At 40.4% G+C, this 22,640-nt stretch overlaps 1 protein-coding gene across 1 annotated transcript; it reads left to right on the forward strand.

Moving 5' to 3' along the window:
* Nucleotides 1–15,839: 15,839 nt before the first annotated feature.
* Nucleotides 15,840–20,610, forward strand: LOC115694483 (leucoanthocyanidin reductase-like). The gene is made up of 5 exons (XM_030621606.2): nucleotides 15,840–16,233; nucleotides 16,315–16,455; nucleotides 17,288–17,525; nucleotides 19,846–20,049; nucleotides 20,138–20,610. Exons 1-5 carry the CDS (start codon nucleotides 16,027–16,029, stop codon nucleotides 20,401–20,403), a joined length of 1,056 nt encoding a protein of 351 aa, XP_030477466.1. The 5' UTR covers nucleotides 15,840–16,026; the 3' UTR covers nucleotides 20,404–20,610.
* The last annotated feature ends 2,030 nt before the right edge of the window (nucleotides 20,611–22,640 follow it).

The raw sequence follows: 22,640 nt of genomic DNA on the forward strand, positions 1-22,640 counted from the left end.
AGGTTCAAGCACACTTGTTCGGAACGAATGAATCTTAATAAATAAATATCTTCTTTTGACGAGATCTACTAGGTCAGAGTTCATGTCGACTCTCCACGATCTACATTGAAAGTCCACAATACAAAAATGGTACTTGTTTTCGAAATATCGCCGAGTCTTGACCTTGATCGGGAAATCTCCGAAGCACGCGATCCCATCTTCGCAGAGGCCCGATAAGATCCTCCGACAGAGGCGCCTCATCGGCTTGCGACGAGGGAGAGCGCTCCTCGGCCTCAACAGATGGGTGGGGCTCGTCTTATTCAGTAAGTAGGCAATGTTCCTCCCTAGCTTTACACAAGCTAATGTTTAAGAAACATCGTTTACTTTCAGACGGTGCATGCATGCGAGCTCGGTTCATGTGAACGATGCATGCAATAGGGTTAACATAATAATTGGATCTTGAGTTATGGTGTGATTAATTTGGGTGCATTAGAGAGAATACATGTAAGGGCAATGATGGCTAACAAGCTGAACTCCACTTTTTCTCCATCTCTCTCTCTCTCTCTCTCTTACTCGACGCCGACGAGGTGCTACTGCACGTCGTTTTGGGCGAGACAAATGCAATCATAGAGCTTGTGAACTGGGGAAGATAAAAAAAAGGTCCAAAGAATCTGTCCGTCGAATTATTGCATGCCGACGTCCCCAACTCTCTTCACCGGCGCGTCGGGCCTCCACGCGCCGGAGCTTTTTGTACGGGCCTGCCTTCAAGTTCAAAAGGCCCATTTCAACCAGGCCCACTTAGATTCTTGGTCCTCCAACCTAAATTTGTGTGTCCGTGTGTGTATATGCACATATGTATAACTTCGATTTTCCTTTCCTTTTTCGTTTTTTCGGGGCTCAACATGGTACGCAAACATGTCGGGTCCAAAATGATGCTTCCCGGAATTTATTATCGTGTCTCCCGCCATCATCCCAGCCCCTCGGCCACGAGGCAGTTTGCATGATGGCTCTCCCAATCACGAGCTGATTGAGTAGGATGGCAAGAAAGGTCGTTGCACGTTTAATAAGAGTCGATATGATTATTCGAAATTGAATATTGATGATTATTTGTTTCGTCACTTTCCTTGAAATTTCACCACATCAGCATCTCCTCCTATGCGAAAAGAAGAGAGAACATTGATTGTACGAAATATAATATCTACTCCTTCCATTTTTACCGCACGTGACTCACAAATATAATATGTAGTTATGCAAACCATGAGGATTTAATATATCAGCGGGGATTGCATGACAACCCCGTTAAGGGAGACATAACTACATATTATGTACATGCATATATAATTGATAAACTTATAGGCGAAACGTGAATTATCTTAATTTTAAGATAAATGGGGTTTCTTCTAATATGTTTCCAATATGATAGGAAATAATTTGAAAGATAATATAATGATCAATTCTACTAATAATATAAATATCTGTTACATCATTATGTATAAATAAATTTGATGAAAAGGAGGGGGAGGAGGAGGAGGAATCATGGCATGATTTGATTAGAAGATTGATTACACACGATCTTTTTCCATCGGGTGATCATGAATTGAGAGAGTACGAGGGCAAAATGAAGTCGAGCGTGGCCCCGAGACGCGCCCCGGAGGCGCGTCGATCCGCGTGTTACTTTGCTATTTCCCATTTTGGAAGTTTTCCTCCTCGAGACGACGTGGCGGGATTTCGACTTCTCGTTCGGGCTAAAAATGCGCCGCACGAATTCCTCCGTCTTGATCTTTTCTTGATTTCGCTACCATTCTCGTTCGGCCTAAAATGCGCCGCACGAATTCCTCCGTCTTGATCTTTCTTGATTTCGCTACCATACATGGATGTACCGCTGACACCGTACCATTGACATGCACCTAGGGGAAAATTCTGTGCATATAGTTTATCACTGGGAATGTCCAAGATCATTGTTGAGCTAGAGAAATTATACTGTTGAGGACAAACATTGACACAATAGAAAAAAGTGTTGGGGATATTGGATTTTGAGGTTGTGAATCGGTACGCCCGTGCTATATTTATTCGAGACTGATTTCCGTGTTAGAGAAAAATCATAAACTGATACATCCGCGATATATTTACCCAGAAACCCCAGATTGGCTGACGTGTGACAAATCTACCAAAATATTTAGGCAAAATTGGCTCCGATTTGGCGAATTTAGCTGATTTTTCGAAACGTGGGGGAAACTGTCAGGGGCAATATCAGCAGATATTAGCAAATTTTCTAATCTCCGTTCATTTTCTTCGGATCGGTCTCCCTCAAAATAGCGTCGTTTTGAAGATTCGTTTATGCTGAATTTCCATGTTGGGTCCATACCACTGTCGATCATCCGAGTTGTTTGCCATGTGTGTTTCCACGTCAGCAATTTTATCGAGTTATTGGATGGAAATTAACGAAGGATAGAATTGTTGGAGAGTAGATTTATTAGAGGCTTACCAGTTTGAGATTTTTTCCGTCATAGGAAAATTAATTTTAAGTAAATGTAGCACAAATATGTCAATTTGGGATTTTTTCACCCTTGAATTTTTTTGTTTTACCACTAATGAGATGTTTGGTGTTCTCTCAATCGTGAGGTTAGTGCCCATCAATTTCAATCGTCCTTTCGTTGTACCTATATAAATGGCACCGTAGATCATAACTCGAACTCCTAGGCATAGAAAAAAACGTGTGCACATTAGTGATTCGACCTCTCTTTGCAAAGGCATCGAGGATGCTATGGCTTTCAATTGCCGAATGTCGATGGTATAGATTGTTAGGATTAAATGCACAAATATAACGAAATAGAAAGTAAATGCGAGAAAGAGAAATTAAGACACAAGATTTATCTAGGTTCACCCTTAAATTTAGGTTACATCAAACAGAGGATTTTACTATAATTATCATTTTCCATTTTTTAATTATAACTCTCAATTACAAGAGAAAGAGATTATATATAGGTGGTACAAAAAAACCTTAAAGTCGAGAAAGCCCTAAACCATTCGGTAGCTACTCATGGGCCAAAATCCAAATTACCAATAAAATACGGACCCAAATTATAAAATCCTTCTAGCTGCCTGGGGGCGCTACTTTCAACGATCTGCGACTGGATGGCTCGCGGACCCCTACCTGCTCATTGGGGAGCGGGACTCTCGTGCCTTCCTATCGATAGGGAATATGAACTACACCCTAATATAGATCGGGATGCGCAATCGGCATTCGACGCGCATGGTAGATCACACAATCGAATGCAAATCGAGCCACCGATCAAAGGTCAATCGTTTTCACCGAGGAAAAATCATTAGTATCTCTCGTGGGAGTACGAAAGATGATGCAGAGACCGTATAATCGCAGCCGCTTTCAGCAGCCATTATTGGTAGATTTCAAGAATGTCGACTTCTTGAGCCCGCCGTAGATTCTGCGTCTTGACAATTCGATCGCATGTATGGATGGAGATGACTGTGGTCCTCCTGGGTCCTCACCCACTTAAAAAAAAAGGAAAAAAGAAAAAAAAAAGTTAATCTGTTTATGACGCCCATATGACGTCATCATGAAATGCAGGCCCAAGGTAAAAGGTACGAACAAGGCCCACTATAACTTGGGATGTATGGCAACAGAAAGTGAAGCCCGCGTGTCCCGGTACTTTGTCTAGTCGCGAAGAAGTTTGACAGGGCATAACTTTGAAAGAGACTATCCTATGTCAAAAAGGAATTTTTTTGGGCGATTTCTTCTTTTTTAATTTCGTATAACGTTTCGAGAGAAATCTTCTGGCAAATATGAAATTAACATAAATGCGATGAGTCCGGCTATTGTAACAATAAGAAAGAAAATGAAGCTCCGCATGCATCCACAATCATTTTCGTGCATATATTTAAGAGTTAATACCACAAAAAACCCAAAACTGGTACAGCCGTGACAAATTTACTCCAAACTAATCTTTTGACCATAAAAAATCCCAAACCCGTACACCTGTGGCAAATTTACTTTCCGTTAAATTTTACCGTCAAATTACTGAGTTGGATGACACGTGGCAATTGATATGTATACCGGTTTTGGGTTTTGCCCCTCTGTTTATCACAGGTTTACTAGTTTGTGATTTTTTGTAGTATTAATCCAATTTAACGGAGGGTAAATTTATCATATGTATATCAATTTGGGGTTTTTGATAGTCAAAAAATTAGTTTATAGTAAATTTATCCCATGTATACCAGTTTAGGATTTTACATGGCATTAACCCTATATCTAAACATGGTAATTTGAGATCTCTTTGCTTTTTTATTAGACTTGCCATCAATGGCCCTTTCATCTTTTTTTTTTAACTCTACTTAAAGAAATTTACCGTTCATGCTTATTTAAGCATGGAGCTATTTTGTTCTTTTACATTCTAGATCAATCCATTAATGTACTTTTGTGAGTTCATGTTGTTTTCTTTCGTTGACTTTATTTTGTTGATGATCCTTTGAAAATATTATTTTAATGAAATCCAAATTTAGATAATTCATTCAATTTTGTTTTTAAAAAAATCTACTTGTTACATGAAAATCATATTTAGGATCAGAAAATGGAATACCATCATTTTCAAATGAGAAGATTAATACCAATGATCTCTATCTTATTTTAGGCGTTTCATCAATGCACTTGGAAAAGAGGTCGATGTTCGTATTTTTTATTTGTCGCAGTTCCATCAATAATAATGTTCGTATGTTGTTTATCTTTTTAATATTTGGTGATAAATATAATACAGAGATAAAGCTCTTACTTCTTTTTGAAATAATTTTTTTTTCTAATCAAATTAGTATATCTTATCAAGCTGAGGTCTTGCTTGAGTTGTCGATTAACAATTTATTTCCTCTACAAAATTGGTGGACTTTATTTTTCCATCATTCATAAAAAAAAGAGATTTTTTGTCTGAATATATCTTTTGTAATTTCATTTTATTTATAAGCATTCATCTTTCCTGATTAAATCAATGTATATGTAAATCATTACTCTTTGTTATTGCTTAACACAATATGTAAAATAGTTATCATAAAGGGAAATTGTCCGATGTTGTTATCAAATGTCTTGAGATAGTTGAACTTTTCTTTTTCGGGAATAGACAAGGTTAAAATCTCAATACGAGGTATTGTCTCACCATCTAATAAAAATTGCATATAAGACAGATACCTGCTATAATTCTGTCTCCGGTGAAATGTACTAAAATCCCAATAAAAAGCATTTCTTCTTTTAAAGACGCTATTAGAATATTTAACTAATAAATCACGCCCTCATCAGATAGCTTAAATTTTTTAGAATAATTGAAAATGATCTTACAAAATCTCGCATGATATTAAAGCGGGAAATTTTGGATTTAAATCTTTCCATAACTTAGGCCAAAGGTAGGACCTACGAGGCTTTTCGCCCCCCTCAAATTTGCGTCTTTTCTTTTTGCAACCAATGAAGAAACGAGGAAAGTTCGTATTGACCCCCCGACACGTGTATTGATTGCAGCGAAGGGTATATACTCCCGTTCAAAATTGGCATGTGACGTGTTGGAAGGCATTGCCGGTATGGGCTGGCCGCGACTAAAAGAGGCTTATATAATGCTTGCACGTTGCCTGGATGCGCCGCCCTGCCCATAGGTTTGGCGCAGACACCAAACCCTACCGAACATCAATTAACAATCCGGCTGCTAAAGAGCGTGATACCTACAAAATTTAATTCTAGCCCGGACATCGCGCGGGCCCGTTCTAGTTCTCTCTACTATCAAGTTACCAGGGATAAAAGGTATCATGAGTGTCGTAACTTTCGTGCGACGCTCACTTAAGTGTCATGACTTTTTTTTTTCGGCCATTTGAATGTCGTGACTTCTTAAAAACGTTCACCTGAGTGCCACGACTCTCGTTCGATCACTTGAGTGCCATAACTTTTTAAAAGCGCTCACCTAAGTGTCAAAAATCCGATAGGACATAGCACTTACAGTAGGTGTCTCAAGCGATTGATTGAAAAGTTACACGACACTCAAGTGAGCGCTGCGTATAAGTTACGCCACTCCAGTGGTCGAGAAAAAAAAGTTATAGCACTCCAGCGAGCGTTGTACTAAAGATATGACACTTGTGGCGTTCTTTTCTCTAAGTAAGTTGCAACGGCCATGGGTCTCCACGAAACCCAGACAAAACGGTGCATTTTGGTGATGCTAGCCAGAACTTCCTAGGCGTCATACCTACGGGTCTGGTCCAACCTCACATTATGGCAAGTAGTCCCACCTCAAAAACAAGAAGACGTGGGAATTCTAGAAAATCCAAGTGTGGGGAATCTACATTCTACCCACCGTCTCAAGGAATGGTAGCTAGGAAGGAAGAAGCTACTTTGGGTTAGCGTTGAATTATCCGGGAGTTGGGAAGGCAAACCGCGACATCGATAGGGACTGATGAACTGCTCCTAATTGGCCACTTCTGTCGACGTGTGGCCGTCGAGTAGTCCCAACACGGCGTGGACCAAACATAAATACTGCAAGCGTTTCTGTTCTCAGTGTCCTAATTGCTACAATCGAGTAATTCTCACCAACGGACCAAAACAACGGACAGAGAGACATGGGATTTCATTTTCTTTTCCGGTCGACGGCGAGCTGTGCCAGATCTGAGTTCGCTCTAGGGTGGACCGTTGCTCGCGGTGGTAGCGAGGACATGACTGCCGTGTGCCCCTCTGTCTTCGTGGACAAAGGGCACGATGGCAGGGGTACGATGGTGACGTAGGCACAGGGGAGAGTGGTTGAGGCGACCCTTGCCGGCCACTCGCCGGGGCCCGATGACCCCCGCCGGCCATCGTTGGCTCGCTTAGTTTTCCTTCCTATGAAAAAGCACATATTCTCAAAAATCAAAGCTAAAGGAGATAATTTTATTTGGAATTATAAGCATTTGATATTGTTAGAAAGTGATCGACCATTATATTTCATAGTGAAAAAGTCACAAAAAACTCCAAATTATGCCTACTTTAACACATTTACCCTAAATTTTTTTTTTTGTAACGTCAAAAACCCAAAACTTGTATCTATGTAACACATTTATTCTTTATCATGATTCCATTAGATAACTTTTCAGTCAAAACAACGTTGTTGCCATATGGGTGCCATGTCAATACTGTTTGCTTTCTAGCATCCATTTAGGCAAATTTTTTGCAGTTCTCATTTATAGAACTTTGACGGAGGGTAAGTGTGTCACATAGGTATAAGTTTAAGATTTTTGGTGTCACAAAAAAATTTAGAATAAATATATTATAGTGGACATAATTTAAAATTTTTGATAACTTTTACCCTATAATAATTATCGGAGGAGATGCTTTCCTTCGAACTTAAGTTCGAATTTCGTTACATGAACAGATTGTTGGGATTTTGGCACAAAATACCATAGAATTGAATGAGAAGTGTGTGGTTGAAAGTGTCCCACATAGGGTGAAGAGAGATGGGAGATGGGTTCAAATAGTTGAGCCTCACAAATGGGTTTGGGCCCCAAGGGGTACCCCACTTTTGTGGAAGAGAGAGGACCTACGTCAAGCTAGGTCGGTCCACCCCCCGCGCGCGCCGCCGCCGCCGTCCGTCCGGCCGGCTCGGCTCGGTTCCGGGTCCACTCTCTATCGGTTTTTTATTTTTTATTTTTCGAACAGACACGTTGTTTAGAATTTATTTATTTATTTATTTATTTTTGGACAAACAAACATGTCTGTTCGTGAGGTTCGGTTCGCCCGAACGAAAACCGAAGCCCTTCGCGCCTGTTCACGAACCAAACCGGTTTAAGGCTTGGCTCGTGACTGTTCACATGACCGAACGAAATTGTTCGGTTGGTGACTCTTCGGTTTCATCCTTCTATATCCGAAATTCCTTGGTGACTATTCATTCACACATGACCGAACGAAAGACTCTTGGCATTTTCATATTTTCACGGCATTCTGCTGCACTCTTATTCTTCATCGTTGTCATCTTTTGTGCGATTATTCTGCGAACTTGCGTTCGAAGATTTCCTTTGAAGAAGTACCGCTTCAACGACCTTTGGGTACCGGTAGAGGGGACAAATTGTCTTAAGGACACAACGTGAATTCGTTGGGCTCGGATCAATCGTCAAATTCGGATCACTCATTTCAGGTTTGTCAAACAACTTTACTTTATATGCACATACAAACACGTGAATAGTGAACAACAATCTTAAGACAATTTCCTTATTATCGTGTTTGTTCAGTTGCATTCTCAATCATTTCTGTCTTCGTGTCAGAAATGGCTACAACATCGACGACGCCTATTGCGTCTGTTCCAACTCATGGAGAGAAGCCGGAAAAGTTCAATGGGGCTGATTTTAAGAGATGGCAACAGAAGATGTTGTTCTACCTCACTACATTGAACTTGGCAAGGTTCCTCACGGAGGATGCTCCGAAGTTGGATGAAGGAGAGACAAACAAGGAAAAGGTTGCTGCTATAGATGCATGGAAACATTCTGATTTTCTGTGTCGCAACTACGTCCTCAATGGTCTAGACAATTCCCTCTACAACGTTTATAGTCCGCTAAAAACGGCTAAGGAGTTGTGGGAAAGTTTGGACAAGAAATACAAAACGGAAGATGCTGGATTGAAGAAATTCATCGTCGGCAAATTTTTGGACTTCAAGATGGTAGATTCTAAAACTGTCTTAAGTCAAGTTCAAGAACTTCAAGTGATCACGCATGACATTCATGCTGAAGGTATGATGATTAGTGAATCATTTCAAGTGGCTGCTTTCATTGAAAAGTTACCGCCGTCTTGGAAAGATTTCAAGAATTATCTCAAACACAAGAGAAAGGAATTATCACTTGAAGATTTAATTGTTCGATTGAGGATAGAGGAAGACAATAGGAATTCCGAGAAGAAAGTTGGCAGCAATTTGGCGGTCTCAAGAGCCAATGTTGTTGAAGAAGGATCAAAACCCAACAAGAAGAGGAAAATGCCTAGCAAGTCTGGAGAGGGATTCACCCAAGGCACGAAGAAGTTCGTTGGCAAGTGCTTCAACTGTGGCAGAGTCGGACATCGAGCCAAAGGCTGCAGAGCCAAGAAAAGACAGAAAACTCAGGCTAATGTGGTGGAACAAATTTCCAATGGTGTTGATGATATCAATCTAACTGCTATGATATCCGAGTGTAACATGGTGGGAAACCCCAAGGAGTGGTGGATTGATACTGGAGCAACTCGTCATATTTGCGCCAATAAATCAATGTTCTCATCTTACATGCCTATGGAAGGTGATGAAAAACTCTACATGGGTAATTCATCGACCTCTAAGGTTGAAGGTGTTGGAAAGGTTGCTCTAAAGATGACATCTGGGAAAGTTGTGACACTAAATAATGTGCTACATGTGCCAGACATACGCAAGAATTTAGTGTCCGGATCTCTTCTTAGCAAGAATGGCTTCAAGTTGGTTTTTGTATCCGATAAGTTTGTACTCTCCAAGAATGAGATGTATGTAGGAAAGGGTTACCTCAGTGATGGTCTTTTCAAGTTGAATGTAATGACTGTTGTACCCAATGATGTTATGAATAAAGTTGTTTCTGCTTATGTGCTTGAGTCTCCTAATTTATGGCATGCTAGATTAGGACACGTTAACTATAAGTCGATAAAGAAATTAATGAACATGGGATTATTGCCAAAATTCGAATGTTCTAGTGAGAAATGCCAAGTGTGTGTTGAATCTAAATTTTCTAAGCCTCCTTTTCATTCTGTAGACAATAGAGTCTCAGAGCCTTTAGATTTAATACACACAGATATATGTGATATGAAATCAATACCGTCAAGAGGTGGTAATAAGTATTTTATCACATTTATAGATGACTGCTCGAGGTATTGTTATGTTTATTTGCTTAGTAGCAAAGATGAGGCTGTGAATGCTTTTAGAATTTATAAGTCCGAAGTTGAAACTCAGTTGAATAAGAAAGTTAAAATGATAAGAAGTGACAGAGGAGGTGAATATGAATTTCCTTTTGAGGAAATTTGTACTGAGTTTGGTATCGTTCACCAAATGACTCCTCCTTATACGCCGCAATCTAATGGAGTGGCAGAAAGGAAAAATCGGTCTTTAAAGGAAACAATGAATGCATTGTTGAATAGTTCCGGTTTACCACAGAATTTGTGGGGGGAAGCTGTTTTGACGGCGAATTTTATTTTAAATAGAGTGCCCCACAGAAAAACACAACAAACTCCCTATGAGAAATGGAAAGGCAGAATGCCTACTTGAATTATCTCAAAGTGTGGGGGTGTTTGACTAAGGTTGCGGTTCCTAAGCCTAAAAAGGTTAAGATAGGACCAAAGACTGTTGACTGTGTCTTTATTGGATATGCTCAGAATAGCAATGCCTATCGTTTTCTTGTTCACAAGTCAGAGATCCCAGATATACATGTTAATACGATCATTGAATCAAGGGACGCTTCGTTCTTTGAAAATATATTTCCGTATAACATAGTATATGAGCCAATTGATAATAACAAGAGGCCTCGAGATACTATATCTAGAAGTGATCCAATGGAGGATGAACCTAGACGTAGTAAAAGACAAAGGACTTCCACGTCTTTTGGACCTGATTTCTTAACGTATCTGTTAGAGAATGAGCCTCGGACATTCAAAGAAGCTGTGACTTCGCCAGAAGCCCCGTTCTGGAAAGAAGCTATCAATAGTGAAGTTGAATCCATCTTGTCAAACCATACATGGGAATTGGTTGACCTTCCTCCTGGTAATAAACCACTACAGTGTAAGTGGATTTTCAAGAGGAAAATGAAAGCGGATGGTGCTATTGATAAATATAAGGCTAGGCTTGTAGTAAAAGGATACAAGCAACGAGAAGGTCTTGATTATTTTGATACTTACTCACCTGTTACTAAAATTACATCTATAAGGATGCTAATTGCCATAGCAGCGGTGTATAAGCTTGAAATCCATCAAATGGATGTTAAGACGGCCTTCTTAAACGGGGATTTGGAAGAAGAAATATATTTGGAACAACCCGAAGGGTTCATTGTTCCAAGTCAAGAGAAGAAAGTATGTCGGCTTATCAAGTCACTCTATGGATTGAAACAAGCACCGAAACAATGGCATGCTAAATTCGACCAAGTCATGTTGTCGAATGGTTTCAAGATCAATGAGTGTGATAAATGTGTATATGTTAAGAACACTCATAATGGTTTTGCCATTTTGTGCTTATATGTAGACGACATGCTTATAATGGGCAGCGATAGTGAGGTTGTTAAGGCAACCAAACGCATGCTCACAAGTAAATTTGATATGAAAGATATGGGGATTGCAGATGTTATTTTAGGAGTTAAAATCCATAAAACATATGGAGGATTAGCTCTATCACAATCCCATTATATTGAGACGATTCTTGGAAAGTGCAAGAATCTAGATATTGTACCGGTAAAGACTCCGATAGATGTTAATTTACATCTTTCGAAGAATACTGGTGAAAGTAAGGCTCAAAATGAGTATGCTAGTATACTAGGCAGTTTAATGTATGTCATGAAGCTGTACTAGGCCGGACATAGCTTGTGCGGTTAGCAAGCTAAGTCGATTCTGATTAGTCCAAATGAAAATCATTGGAAAGCAATGAAACGTTTATTGGGCTACTTAAAGCATACTCAAGATTACGCTTTGCATTACACAGAATATCCAGCGGTACTTGAAGGATACTGTGATGCAAATTGGATAACCGGCACTAAAGACACAAAATCGACAAGTGGATATGTATTCACAATTGGGGGAGCGGCAGTGTCTTGGAAATCATCCAAACAAACTTGTATTGCTAGATCCACTATGGAATCAGAATTTATTGCTTTGGATAAAGCCGGTGAAGAAGCAGAGTGGCTTCGAAATTTCTTGGAAGACATTCCTAATTGGCCTAAACCAGTGCCCGCTGTTTGTATACATTGTGACAGTCAAGCGGCAATAGGAAGGGCAAGGAATGTCATGTATAACGGTAAGTCTCGACACATACGTCGAAGACATGACACAGTAAGACAACTTCTTTCTAGTGGAATTATCACCGTTGACTATGTGAAGTCAAAAGATAATATTGCGGATCCATTGACAAAAGGCCTAACTAGAGATATGGTTGCAAAAACATCAAGGGGAATGGGTTTAAGGCCTATAAACAAGTCATCATAGCGGAAACCCTACCTAGTTGATTGGAGATCCCAAGATCTAGGTTCAAAGGGACAACTAAGTTATGAAGACGAGTGTAGAAATCTTGTCAAATTTTTACTCATTCCCGGATGAAGACAGTACTAATATGTGAAGGTTAAGCAAAAAGCTTTTAATGATTCTAAATTGAGTATGTGATATACTATATGTTCAGAAATCACCTATGTGAGTGTGAAGTGAGGGCCGCTTCTGTGAGAATTGAAAAGGCAGAATTCTCTAAAACACTCATGAGACCAGGCGGTGTTCATGGCCAAAACGAACACAATAGTGAGAACCAATTTTGTTCGAGAAAAAAATTGTGTGATTTCTATTGTCTAGGCTTACACCAAAGGTCGACAGTTCAAAGACATCAAGTCTACTGATTGACTGAGTAAGTCCGATAGGTTTCACTAAGGAAAGTTCAAAGTCTCAGACTACTTATCCTGATGCAACGTTTTCTCATGGAATAATCGCACCTTGCATCTCATGCATACACGCAGAGTCATGATATCTGAACTTCTCATTCATGTGGGGGATTGTTGGGATTTTGGCACAAAATACCATAGAATTGAATGAGAAGTGTGTGGTTGAAAGTGTCCCACATAGGGTGAAGAGAGATGGGAGATGGGTTCAAATAGTTGAGCCTCACAAATGGGTTTGGGCCCCAAGGGGTACCCCACTTTTGTGGAAGAGAGAGGACCTACGTCAAGCTAGGTCGGTCCACCCCCCGCGCGCGCGCGCCGCCGCCGCCGTCCGTCCGGCCGGCTCGGTTCGGTTCCGGGTCCACTCTCTATCGGTTTTTTATTTTTTTATTTTTTTTATTTATTTTTGGACAAACAAACATGTCTGTTCGTGAGGTTCGGTTCGCCCGAACGAAAACCGAAGCCCTTCGCGCCTGTTCACGAACCAAACCTGTTTAAGGCTTGGCTCGTGACTGTTCACATGACCGAACGAAATTGTTCGGTTGGTGACTCTTCGGTTTCATCCTTCTATATCCGAAATTCCTTGGTGACTATTCATTCACACATGACCGAACGAAAGACTCTTGGCATTTTCATATTTTCACGGCATTCTGCTGCACTCTTATTCTTCATCGTTGTCATCTTTTGTGCGATTATTCTGCGAACTTGCGTTCGAAGATTTCCTTTGAAGAAGTACCGCTTCATAGGAAAGGCGATCCGTTCTATCCTGGGAGGCAATTGTTCAACGACTTTTGGGTACCGGTAGAGGGGACAAATTGTCTTAAGGACACAACGTGAATTCGTTGGGCTCGGATCAATCGTCAAATTCGGATCACTCATTTCAGGTTTGTCAAACAACTTTACTTTATATGCACATACAAACACGTGAATAGTGAACAACACAGATAACAATGAGTTGCATCGCTTTCCAAGAGCATGAGTTGTCAAGAGGGCCATGGATCGATCAAAACAATTCTTTCTCCACTGTTATGTTGCAAAAGATCCAAGAACATAAAGACACCTTTGCAAGAATATCAAATAAAAATGGATATATTTGACTAACGTTGTAATGAGTATCGTACCGTCCGATGAAAAGTAAACTTTCCTTTTCTCATTGCCATCATGATAAATTTAATTAACTTGCGAATTACATGACATGACATCACAAAGTGTCCGAGTGCACATTCATTTGCAACCCCACCAGTGACACTGAAAGATAACCAAGTCTTCTAGACCTACATGACATCGGTACAAAAGCGATGTTAAGTAACTCTACCATCGATGAGTCTCTGATAGCAAAAATGCTTGTGGATGATCAAAATAATCGATGACTATAGTACGGATGTTGATATACGATGACGATTGATTGACGATTGATACTTAGATAAATATAGTAGTGTTGAAGGCAGAAGCCGAAGACAATAGAGATCTTGGTTAATGGTTAGATCCAGCGACTGTAAAGGCCAACCATTGTGAAAATGTGTCATGAGTTCGGCTAGGTCCGAAGGAGGATGAAGATGCATGCGTGATTGTACCACTAGAGTTTGATATGAAGGAATTAGCTTTTTATTGCTACACCGACGGAGGATTCAAATGGATTCTCAAAGATAGTAAGCTGGCAACTTGGCAAGTTGACCGGTATATAGAAAGCGACATGTTGTTGAAAGATCTGGTTAAATGATATTCCCGCTACCTAGCAAAAGAGATGGAACAATCCGTCGACGCTGTGTATAGCTGACATTGATGAATCCCCTTTAAAAGAAGACAATAAAGCAATCGATGCTGAAGATGTACTGATGAGATCGACATTGGTGACGAGGATCAACATCGACCAATCTACATTAGCACATTGCCAAATGGGGAAAATTGCCTAAAAAGTCCTAAATCTATTGCACTTTTGCCAATTTAGTCTTAAACTTTTAAGTTTGTCAATTCAGTCCTAAAGTTTTTCATTTCTTGCCAATTAAGTCCATTTGGTCAATTTAACCGGCAGGCGCTGACATGGCCACCAGCCTGCGCCGGATGTCCTGCCAATGCTGACGTGGCAATTTTTAAATATTTTTTTTAGAATTTTTAAATATTTTTTTCTTTCTACCCTTTTTCCCTCTGGCCGGTTCGGCGACCGGCCAAAGGCACGGGCCGATGAGGTCGACCTTGCCGACCTCTAGCGAAGCTCACCCCCGCCGGCCACTGGCGAGGGCGAGCCTCGCCCGCCGTTGCCAGGCTGACCTCGCCCAGCCATGGCAAGGTCGACTTGCGACGGTGTTGGTCGACCTTACCTTGGCTGGGCGAGGCTCGACCTTGCTGGATTTGGGCGAGGCCGGCCAGTGCTGTCGCAAGTCGGCCTCGCCATGGCTGGGCGAGGTTCGACCTCGCCCAGATTCAGCAAGGTCAAACCTCGCCCAGCAAAGGCGAGGCCGACCTCGCTGTCGCTCCCAGCGGCTGGCAAGGCTTGCCCGCGCCAGTGGCTGGCGGGGGTGAGCTTCGCTAGAGGCCGGTGAGGTTGACCTCGTCGGCCCGCGCCTCTGGCCGGTCGCCGGACCGGCCAAAGGGAAGAAGGGCAAAAAAAAAAAAAAGCAAGAAAAGAAAGAAAAAAAATAAACATTTAAAATTTACCACGTCAACGTTGGCCGGACGGCCAGCCAAAATTGCCAGGATGAACTCAATTAGCAAGGAGTGAAAAGATTTATGACTGAATTGATAAAAGTGCAATAGGTTTAGGATTTTTTGGATAATTTTTCCTTGCTAAATGAAAACTTCAAATCTAGGTTGGTCGATATATTAAAAAAGTATAAAGGTTGTTTCGTGTGAGATTATCATGAGATGTTAAATTTAGAAAGGAATATCGTCAAGTACAAGTTGCCGATTAAGAAGGGAATCAAAACCCTAACGTCATAAGTCATACGGTCCTGTTAGGTTTTTGTCACATTAATGAACAGAGAATCTTCCAGTGTTCCAGGGTGGCTTTTTTCAGTCAAATTGCCAATCGTTGATGGCGAAAGGCATGATGTAGAGCTAGAAAACAAAGCCAGGACCCAATAGGATCGTCATCAAACAAAGGACGGAATCAGTTCTCTTCATATCTACCAGTCGAGCCAGACGTGATATCAAACCAGACCCGCTCATGGAAACCTACCGATCATGCGTCAAGGCCATGCATGTTAAGATTGACTTGAGTATGATGTTGAGATTTAGTGCAGTATGACTTGGAGGGCACTATTTTAGGAATATCAAAATGAAGTGAAAAAGCAGAGATTTTTTACCTTGCGCATTGGAGCGTGGTGTGGCTCATATCTCCTATTTAAGTGGAACGTCTCTGGGCACTTTTTGTGTGATAAGCTCTGGTGTGCGCTCTCCAAAGGCAAAGACCAGAAACCAAGACAAAGAGAAAGAATAGACATGGGGAGTGAAATTCCAAGAGTCGAGGAGAGCGGCCGAACCTTGATCATCGGCTCGAGCGGGTTTATTGGGCGGTTCGTGGCGGAGGCAAGCCTGGCGTCCGGTTGGCCCACGTACCTTCTGGTCCGGGGTGGTCGCGTGAGCTCCTGCAAGGCCAAAGCCAATGCTATCATGTCTCTACAAGACAAAGGAGCCATCATACTTCAAGTAAAATTTTGCTTCACACATAAGTTTCCTAAGAGTTTTTCCGCTGTTTATGTGTTTTGTAATGATGGGATTCTTTTTCAGGGATCATCAAATGACAAAGCGACGATGGAGAAGATATTGAAGGAACACAGGATTGAGATTGTGATATCAGCAGTTGGTGGGGAAAGCATTTTAGAGCAACTCGTTCTTGTTGAGGCCATGAAATCAGTCGGCACTATTAAGGTGTTTTCGTTGTTACTTATTTTATTTTTATGGGATGATCACACCAAAAATCTTAAAAGTTATTGCAAAAGTGCAATCAATTCTAAAATTTCCAATAATGCAATGAAATTCTAAAATTTGTCAAATCGGTGAAATCATTTAGGATTTAATTTCAATTAGAAAGTTTTACTACTCGTTACTAATTCGGTGCACCAGAATTTTGATTTCTTGTCGATTTAGAGTCACGGATATATGGCCTAAGTGCAACTGCTGAAAAAGCCTTTCATTTTAGTACAACATCATATTTTGTAAATTATCATGAACCAACTTATAATCAAGTTGTTTCTAGCAAAAAAAAAACTTATAATCAAGTTGGTAATAGATGGGCGATTAAAATGTATTTTTCGAAGTTCATGATACGCCGTGATTGATCGAGTTGGTAATTGACAGGATATGAGCACAGTTATTGATTAAGATGATAATTCACGCTTAGCACAATCTCTTAGCTTATGAAGAAAAATGAAAGAATATTGAAGATTTTGCACTATTGTGTGGGCCATAGATCTTTCCATAATTCAACTTTGTCCGCTTTGCTTGTTGTTTTGTACACATCCGAAGATCACACGGTTGTGTAGCATACATATATATAAGCATTAATACTTTTTTGGCCAGATATAGAAGCTTAGAATCCACTTACTTTTGTGACTTTCGTGATATTTTTAGTAATGTTTTCACATTGTATTTATCACGTAATAAGAACAATTATTGAAATCATATTCAATTGCTGAAACATCAAATTGCCCTAGAAAATTACTCAGTGATGAGTTCTGATGAGTAAGTTATTATTGAGCAGAGGTATGTGCCGTCTGAATTCGGGCACGACATAGACCGAGCAGACCCAGTGGAACCGGGGTTAGCCATGTACGAGAAGAAGAGGAAAGTGAGGAGGCTGATCGAAGGCTCGGGTGTGCCCTACACCTACATTTGTTGCAACTCGATTGCGGCCTGGCCTTACCACGACAACACCCATCCTGCCGACGTTCTCCCGCCGTTGGACCGCTTCCACATCTACGGCGACGGCACCGTCAAAGGTACGTGCACTCGTCGCTTGAAAATATTACGTTATGTGTGAGGTTTACATAATCGGGTGACGTACTCAAATATATCATATGATCGTATTTAGGTCGCACTTGAAACCGTTAATAACATGCATGCGAAATATTTGATATGTAATTCAACAACGAGATTGGAGAAATGATAAGCAAAATATTAGTGGCATTAGTTGGTAATATATTATTGTATAAGTATAGTGAATAGCATGGAACTATTTTGTCGGTAGGATTCTTAGGGGGTTTGATTTGGAGTCGAATCCATTGAGAATGACCAGCGGGCCTTGCTTGTTGTCTTGTTGAGTGAGTAAACAAGTGGTGAGCAAACGAATCATTCAGCCTCTTTCCGCAAGATGAAGATGCACTCATGCATGTCTTCAAAGAGAGCTACCTTAAAAGTCAATGATCAACCTCAATTTCTTTATATCATGTCGTGACAACTTTCGAATGTTAGAAAGGTTAAAAAAAACGATTAAAGAACGAGGGACCTGATCTCATATCACGCCGCACAATAAATTCTCGACCCTTTATTTGATGGGGAGATTACACGTTCAGATTAAATGCATTAGTCTCGTATACAGAAACGAGGTGATGTCTGAACAAATGTCAAGATGGGGAGTGTCTTTTGTCGGACTCGAAAAATGGATCCGATCCAACGAATGAATCTGATCATGTCCAAAGGACAAATGAGAGACCTTTCAAACTCCGTACTCACTACTCAGCGATTTTTTTTTTTATCGTACTCAGTGATAAACCAGTCCATAGTCAGCTTCTTCTCGTGTAACCTTACGTTCAATTCTGAGGTTAGGTGAGCCAACCGATCTACAATCATGTGCTTCCCAAGCTTTGGTAGTTCCGTGAAGTAAACTGTCTGACAAGTAAAGGAATTAAAAAATCAGAACATACACGGTGAAAGTAAAGAAAACTTCACATAAGCGATATTATATACTGTTAAGGCCAAGCTGTTTGATCTTGATTATTAATTTCAAAGTGGAAATCGCACTTATATTGTTTAGCTGTCTTCCTTTGTTTTTTGGAAAAATTATCTAAAAAGTCATAAACTTATTGTACGGCAGTAAGTTCATCCTAAAATCTTTCAATTGTGTCAATTTAAGTCTAAATATTTTGATAATTTATCAATTTAGCTCTAAGTCTTTCAATTTTGCTAGTTTAGTCTTAACCCTTTTGACAATTTTCCATTCAAGTCCATCAGACTAATTTTAGCTGAAAATCGCTGATGCGGCGCTCTAGTCAGTCGACCGTCCTACGTGGCACGGCCGTGCACCGACATAAATAATTTTTTACATTTTATATATTTTTTGTGATTTTTTTAATTTTCTTTTCATTCTTTTTTTTCTTTCCTTCTCCCTCTAGTCGGTTGCTAGCCATCGCCGAGGCTCGGTGATTGACCAGAGGCAAAAGGAAAGAAAAAAAGAAAGAAAAGAAAAGAAAAAATAAATATATATAAAATTCATAAAAATGCTAAAAAGTTATCCACCTCAGCACTGGCTGTGCCACATAGGATGGCCGGCGTTCATGTAAGAGATTTTTAGCTAAAATTGATTGGAAGGACTAAATAGGAAAATCATTAAAAGGTTTAGAACTAAATTGACATATCATCAAAATGTTTAAAAATAAATTGGCACAATTGAAAATTTTAAGATCAAATTTGGCAAATCATCAAAAGGTTTAAAACTAAATTGGCACAATTGAAAGGTTTATAACTTAATTGGATGCCGTATAATATGTTTATGACTTTTTAGACAATTTCTCCCCTTTTTTATTTATTTGAGACTTGCTCACTAATAATTCTTATTTGAAACCAAGCTGTTTGGTTGGACTTGGTTTGAGAAGTAGATAGAGACTTCTCTAGAAGCTATCCTGCTTATCATTTCTAAAGTGGAACCGCTTGGTTGGACTTGGGTTAAGAAGCTTAGTAAATAATTCTTTCACTCTAAGATTTTCAACCCTGCAAGAGTTAATGTCGGAGATCGGGGAAAGTAGGTAAGCAAGCATCTAGCACGTGAATCGAAAAGTCCTTTTGGATTGATATTTGCTGCACTTCAAAAAGAGTTTGTGTAATCTGTGTTAGATACGTACACATGCTATGTGTCAAGTTAGATTCAATAAAATTGTTATTAAACTCCTTCTCAAGCACTTTGTTAAGTGATACTTAGTTGAGTATTAATCTTTTTCCTGTAGATAATTCTCATGGTTGTCTAAATTTTCGAGCTGGATGTGATTTCGGATGATCAATTCCGATGAGACTTGCTCCTAATGCTCTGCCCCTCTGTTCATGCAGCTTATTTCGTGGCGGGCAGCGACATAGGGAAGTTCACTATAAAATGTCTTGACGATGATCGGACCCTGAATAAGACGGTCCATTTTCAACCTCCCACAAATCTCCTGAGCATCAATGAGCTTGCATCTTTGTGGGAGGAGAAAATAGGGCTCAAGCTCCCTAGAGTTACCGTAACTGAAGATGACCTTCTTTTTGCTGCCCAAGGTGCATCAAATAATCTATCCCTTTAACATTAACTTTGTATAGTTTGATTTGCTTGAACTAATGAAAATTTTGAATTGTCTTTTCGTAGAAATGGTGATCCCACGAAGTGTCGTCGCCGCGCTAACCCATGACATATTCATAAAGGGATGCCAAGTCAATTACTCTTTGGACAAGCCGACTGATGTTGAAGTGACCTCTCTGTATCCCGACATGACTTTCAAGACGGTCGATGAATGTTTCGGTGATTTTGCCAAGAAGATTGTGGATGTGCCTAAGACAGTCGAGGATTCAGGATATAAAGTCGGCATCATGAAGCCCAAGTCAAAGCCGGAAGCTTTGGTTTTGACTGCTTAAAAAAGAGTTGTGCTGTCCAAGTTTTACTGTGATTGCGTCTTCATTATAATGATTTAATTGATCTTGCATTCTTCATGTTCAGTTCTGATCATGTTCCTTGTATCCCCCAAGATGATATTGGTTGGTGAGACTTAACTCATGTTCTCGAGAAAGACTTACCATGGAAATTCATCCCTTCGAAATAAGATCATTGTCCATTACTTAGAAGTGGTATATGTACTCATGCATACCTTCCGAAATATAAGTTGAGCAACAATTTTTTTGTCAATCTGTTGCCATTTACAACTTGAATGCCATCATATTATGAAGGTAAAGTAAAAGTGTTTTTTGTTCTTAGTGTCGTGCATACCATTCCGAATGAATGTGTAGTTTTACCTTTTCTTCGCTTTAGGTCTAAATTTCAAAAGATCTTGACAATCTTCACTTATTCTAATCATCATCCTCAGTTGGATTATCGACCAATTCATGTTCGTACGTGATGAAAAGATATACAGACTTACTCATTGAAATCGAAATAAACCATTTTGTGAAATCAAACTACAGCTGTGAGTTGGACCATATACTATATGTGTGAAACTAGTGAGATTATTCGTAATTCTGGTAAACAATAGTTCACTTGAAATCTTAGGCAGGGCAGGAACGTAGCCTGTGTAATTGATCAAGGTCAAAGATATTTCACGCATGTGAATGTCACAAGTTAGTTGATTTAGCGTTCCCTTACCCGTGTGGCCTTAATAATTTTTTTTCAAGTTAGCCTTACTTGCTCACACTCACAAGGATTGTGGAGAGAGAAAATCTAGAGAGGGAAGTTCTGGATTTTGTATTATTTGTGAGATGATCCAAATGAGGGAGATGAGACCCCTGTATATACATGTACTCCTCATATTACAACCGTAGATCTCTCCTCAATCTAATGGTGGAGATTCCTTCTTCCCATCTACCAACTAATTGCTTTTATTACAGGAAGAGTACATTTACCATATCGCCAGCCCCTAAGATAATTCTAGAATACATAAGAAAACCCTGAGACTTAGAAGCTTTGAGGTTCACCTTGTGATTCACGATCCTTCGTGCAGAAAACCTTTGGACCATGACATTCTCCCCCACCTAATATGGTGACGCTGTCGTTGTATCTTTGGCATAGAATGCATCAATTTGCTTCTGAAATTGCTAAGAGCTTATGCGGGTTCCCAAATAGCTTCGCTCTCTGGAGGACCTTTTCATCGGATAAAATACTCACACCTGGGTGCAAAATACCATTTATGTATGACTTGATCCACCATTATCAAGTTGACGTCTCGATAATATGAGGTTTACACCCCCAAGAGGTGTTTATTGCAACTCTCGTCGATTCGGGTCTTCTTCGTCTACATGAAAAAAGGTTTAAGTATACTCACATGGAACACCGGATGTGCTTTCAGTTTTGGCGGGAGTTCCAACTTGTATACCACCTCCCAACTCGCTACAACACTTGGAATGGCTCTTCATTGCAATGAATCAACCCTTTGTACACGACCTGATATCGAAGAACCAAGTGTAGCTTTGCCAGAACCATGTCCTCGACTTGCTATTCCGCGTGTTGTCACTTCTTATCAACTCATTTCTTCAGGTGTTTTGAGGTCTTGTATAAACAAGTCCGTGCTAAGTCCGCGCCAAGTCCGCTTGCTCATGCCACTCCTTGGTGACCTTGTAAGTAGATGGGCTATTCCCCCGATAGCTCGTGACAACCGTACTCGAAGTGAGGGGTTATTGCCCCGGCACGATCTCGAAAGGACTTTGGCCAGTGAACTCGCTCCTCTACATGTTACAGGATAATTGGACTACATCGATCTGCTTTGCCTAATTCGCTTGCGTTTTGTTCACACAGTATCGGAGGTACAACTCCAAGAGTGCATTTAACCTTCCGTCTAACCGTCGATTTGGGGATGCAGGCTCGTGGAAAAGTTGAGATCCGACCCCAGCAGCTTGAAGAGTTCGATCCAAAATCACCTAGTGAATCGAGGATCGCGATCGCTCACAATCATTTGTGGTACGCCTCAATACTTGACGACGTACTTCATAAATAGTTTGGCCGCCTCCTCGGTTGGGTTATCCTTTGTAGCTAGCACAAACGTCGCATACTTAAAGAATTGATCCACCACAAACCCTTTGGATTTTGGCAAGTTCACAATGACGTCCATGGAGACACTCTCCCATGGACACTCCAGGATAGGAAGTGGCTCAAGAAGCCCTGCCGG

Source organism: Syzygium oleosum, unplaced genomic scaffold (assembly GCF_021117445.2).
Source record: "Syzygium oleosum isolate NSW1041296 unplaced genomic scaffold, Sole_v2.1 Sole_v2.09, whole genome shotgun sequence".
NCBI lineage: Eukaryota > Viridiplantae > Streptophyta > Magnoliopsida > Myrtales > Myrtaceae > Syzygium > Syzygium oleosum.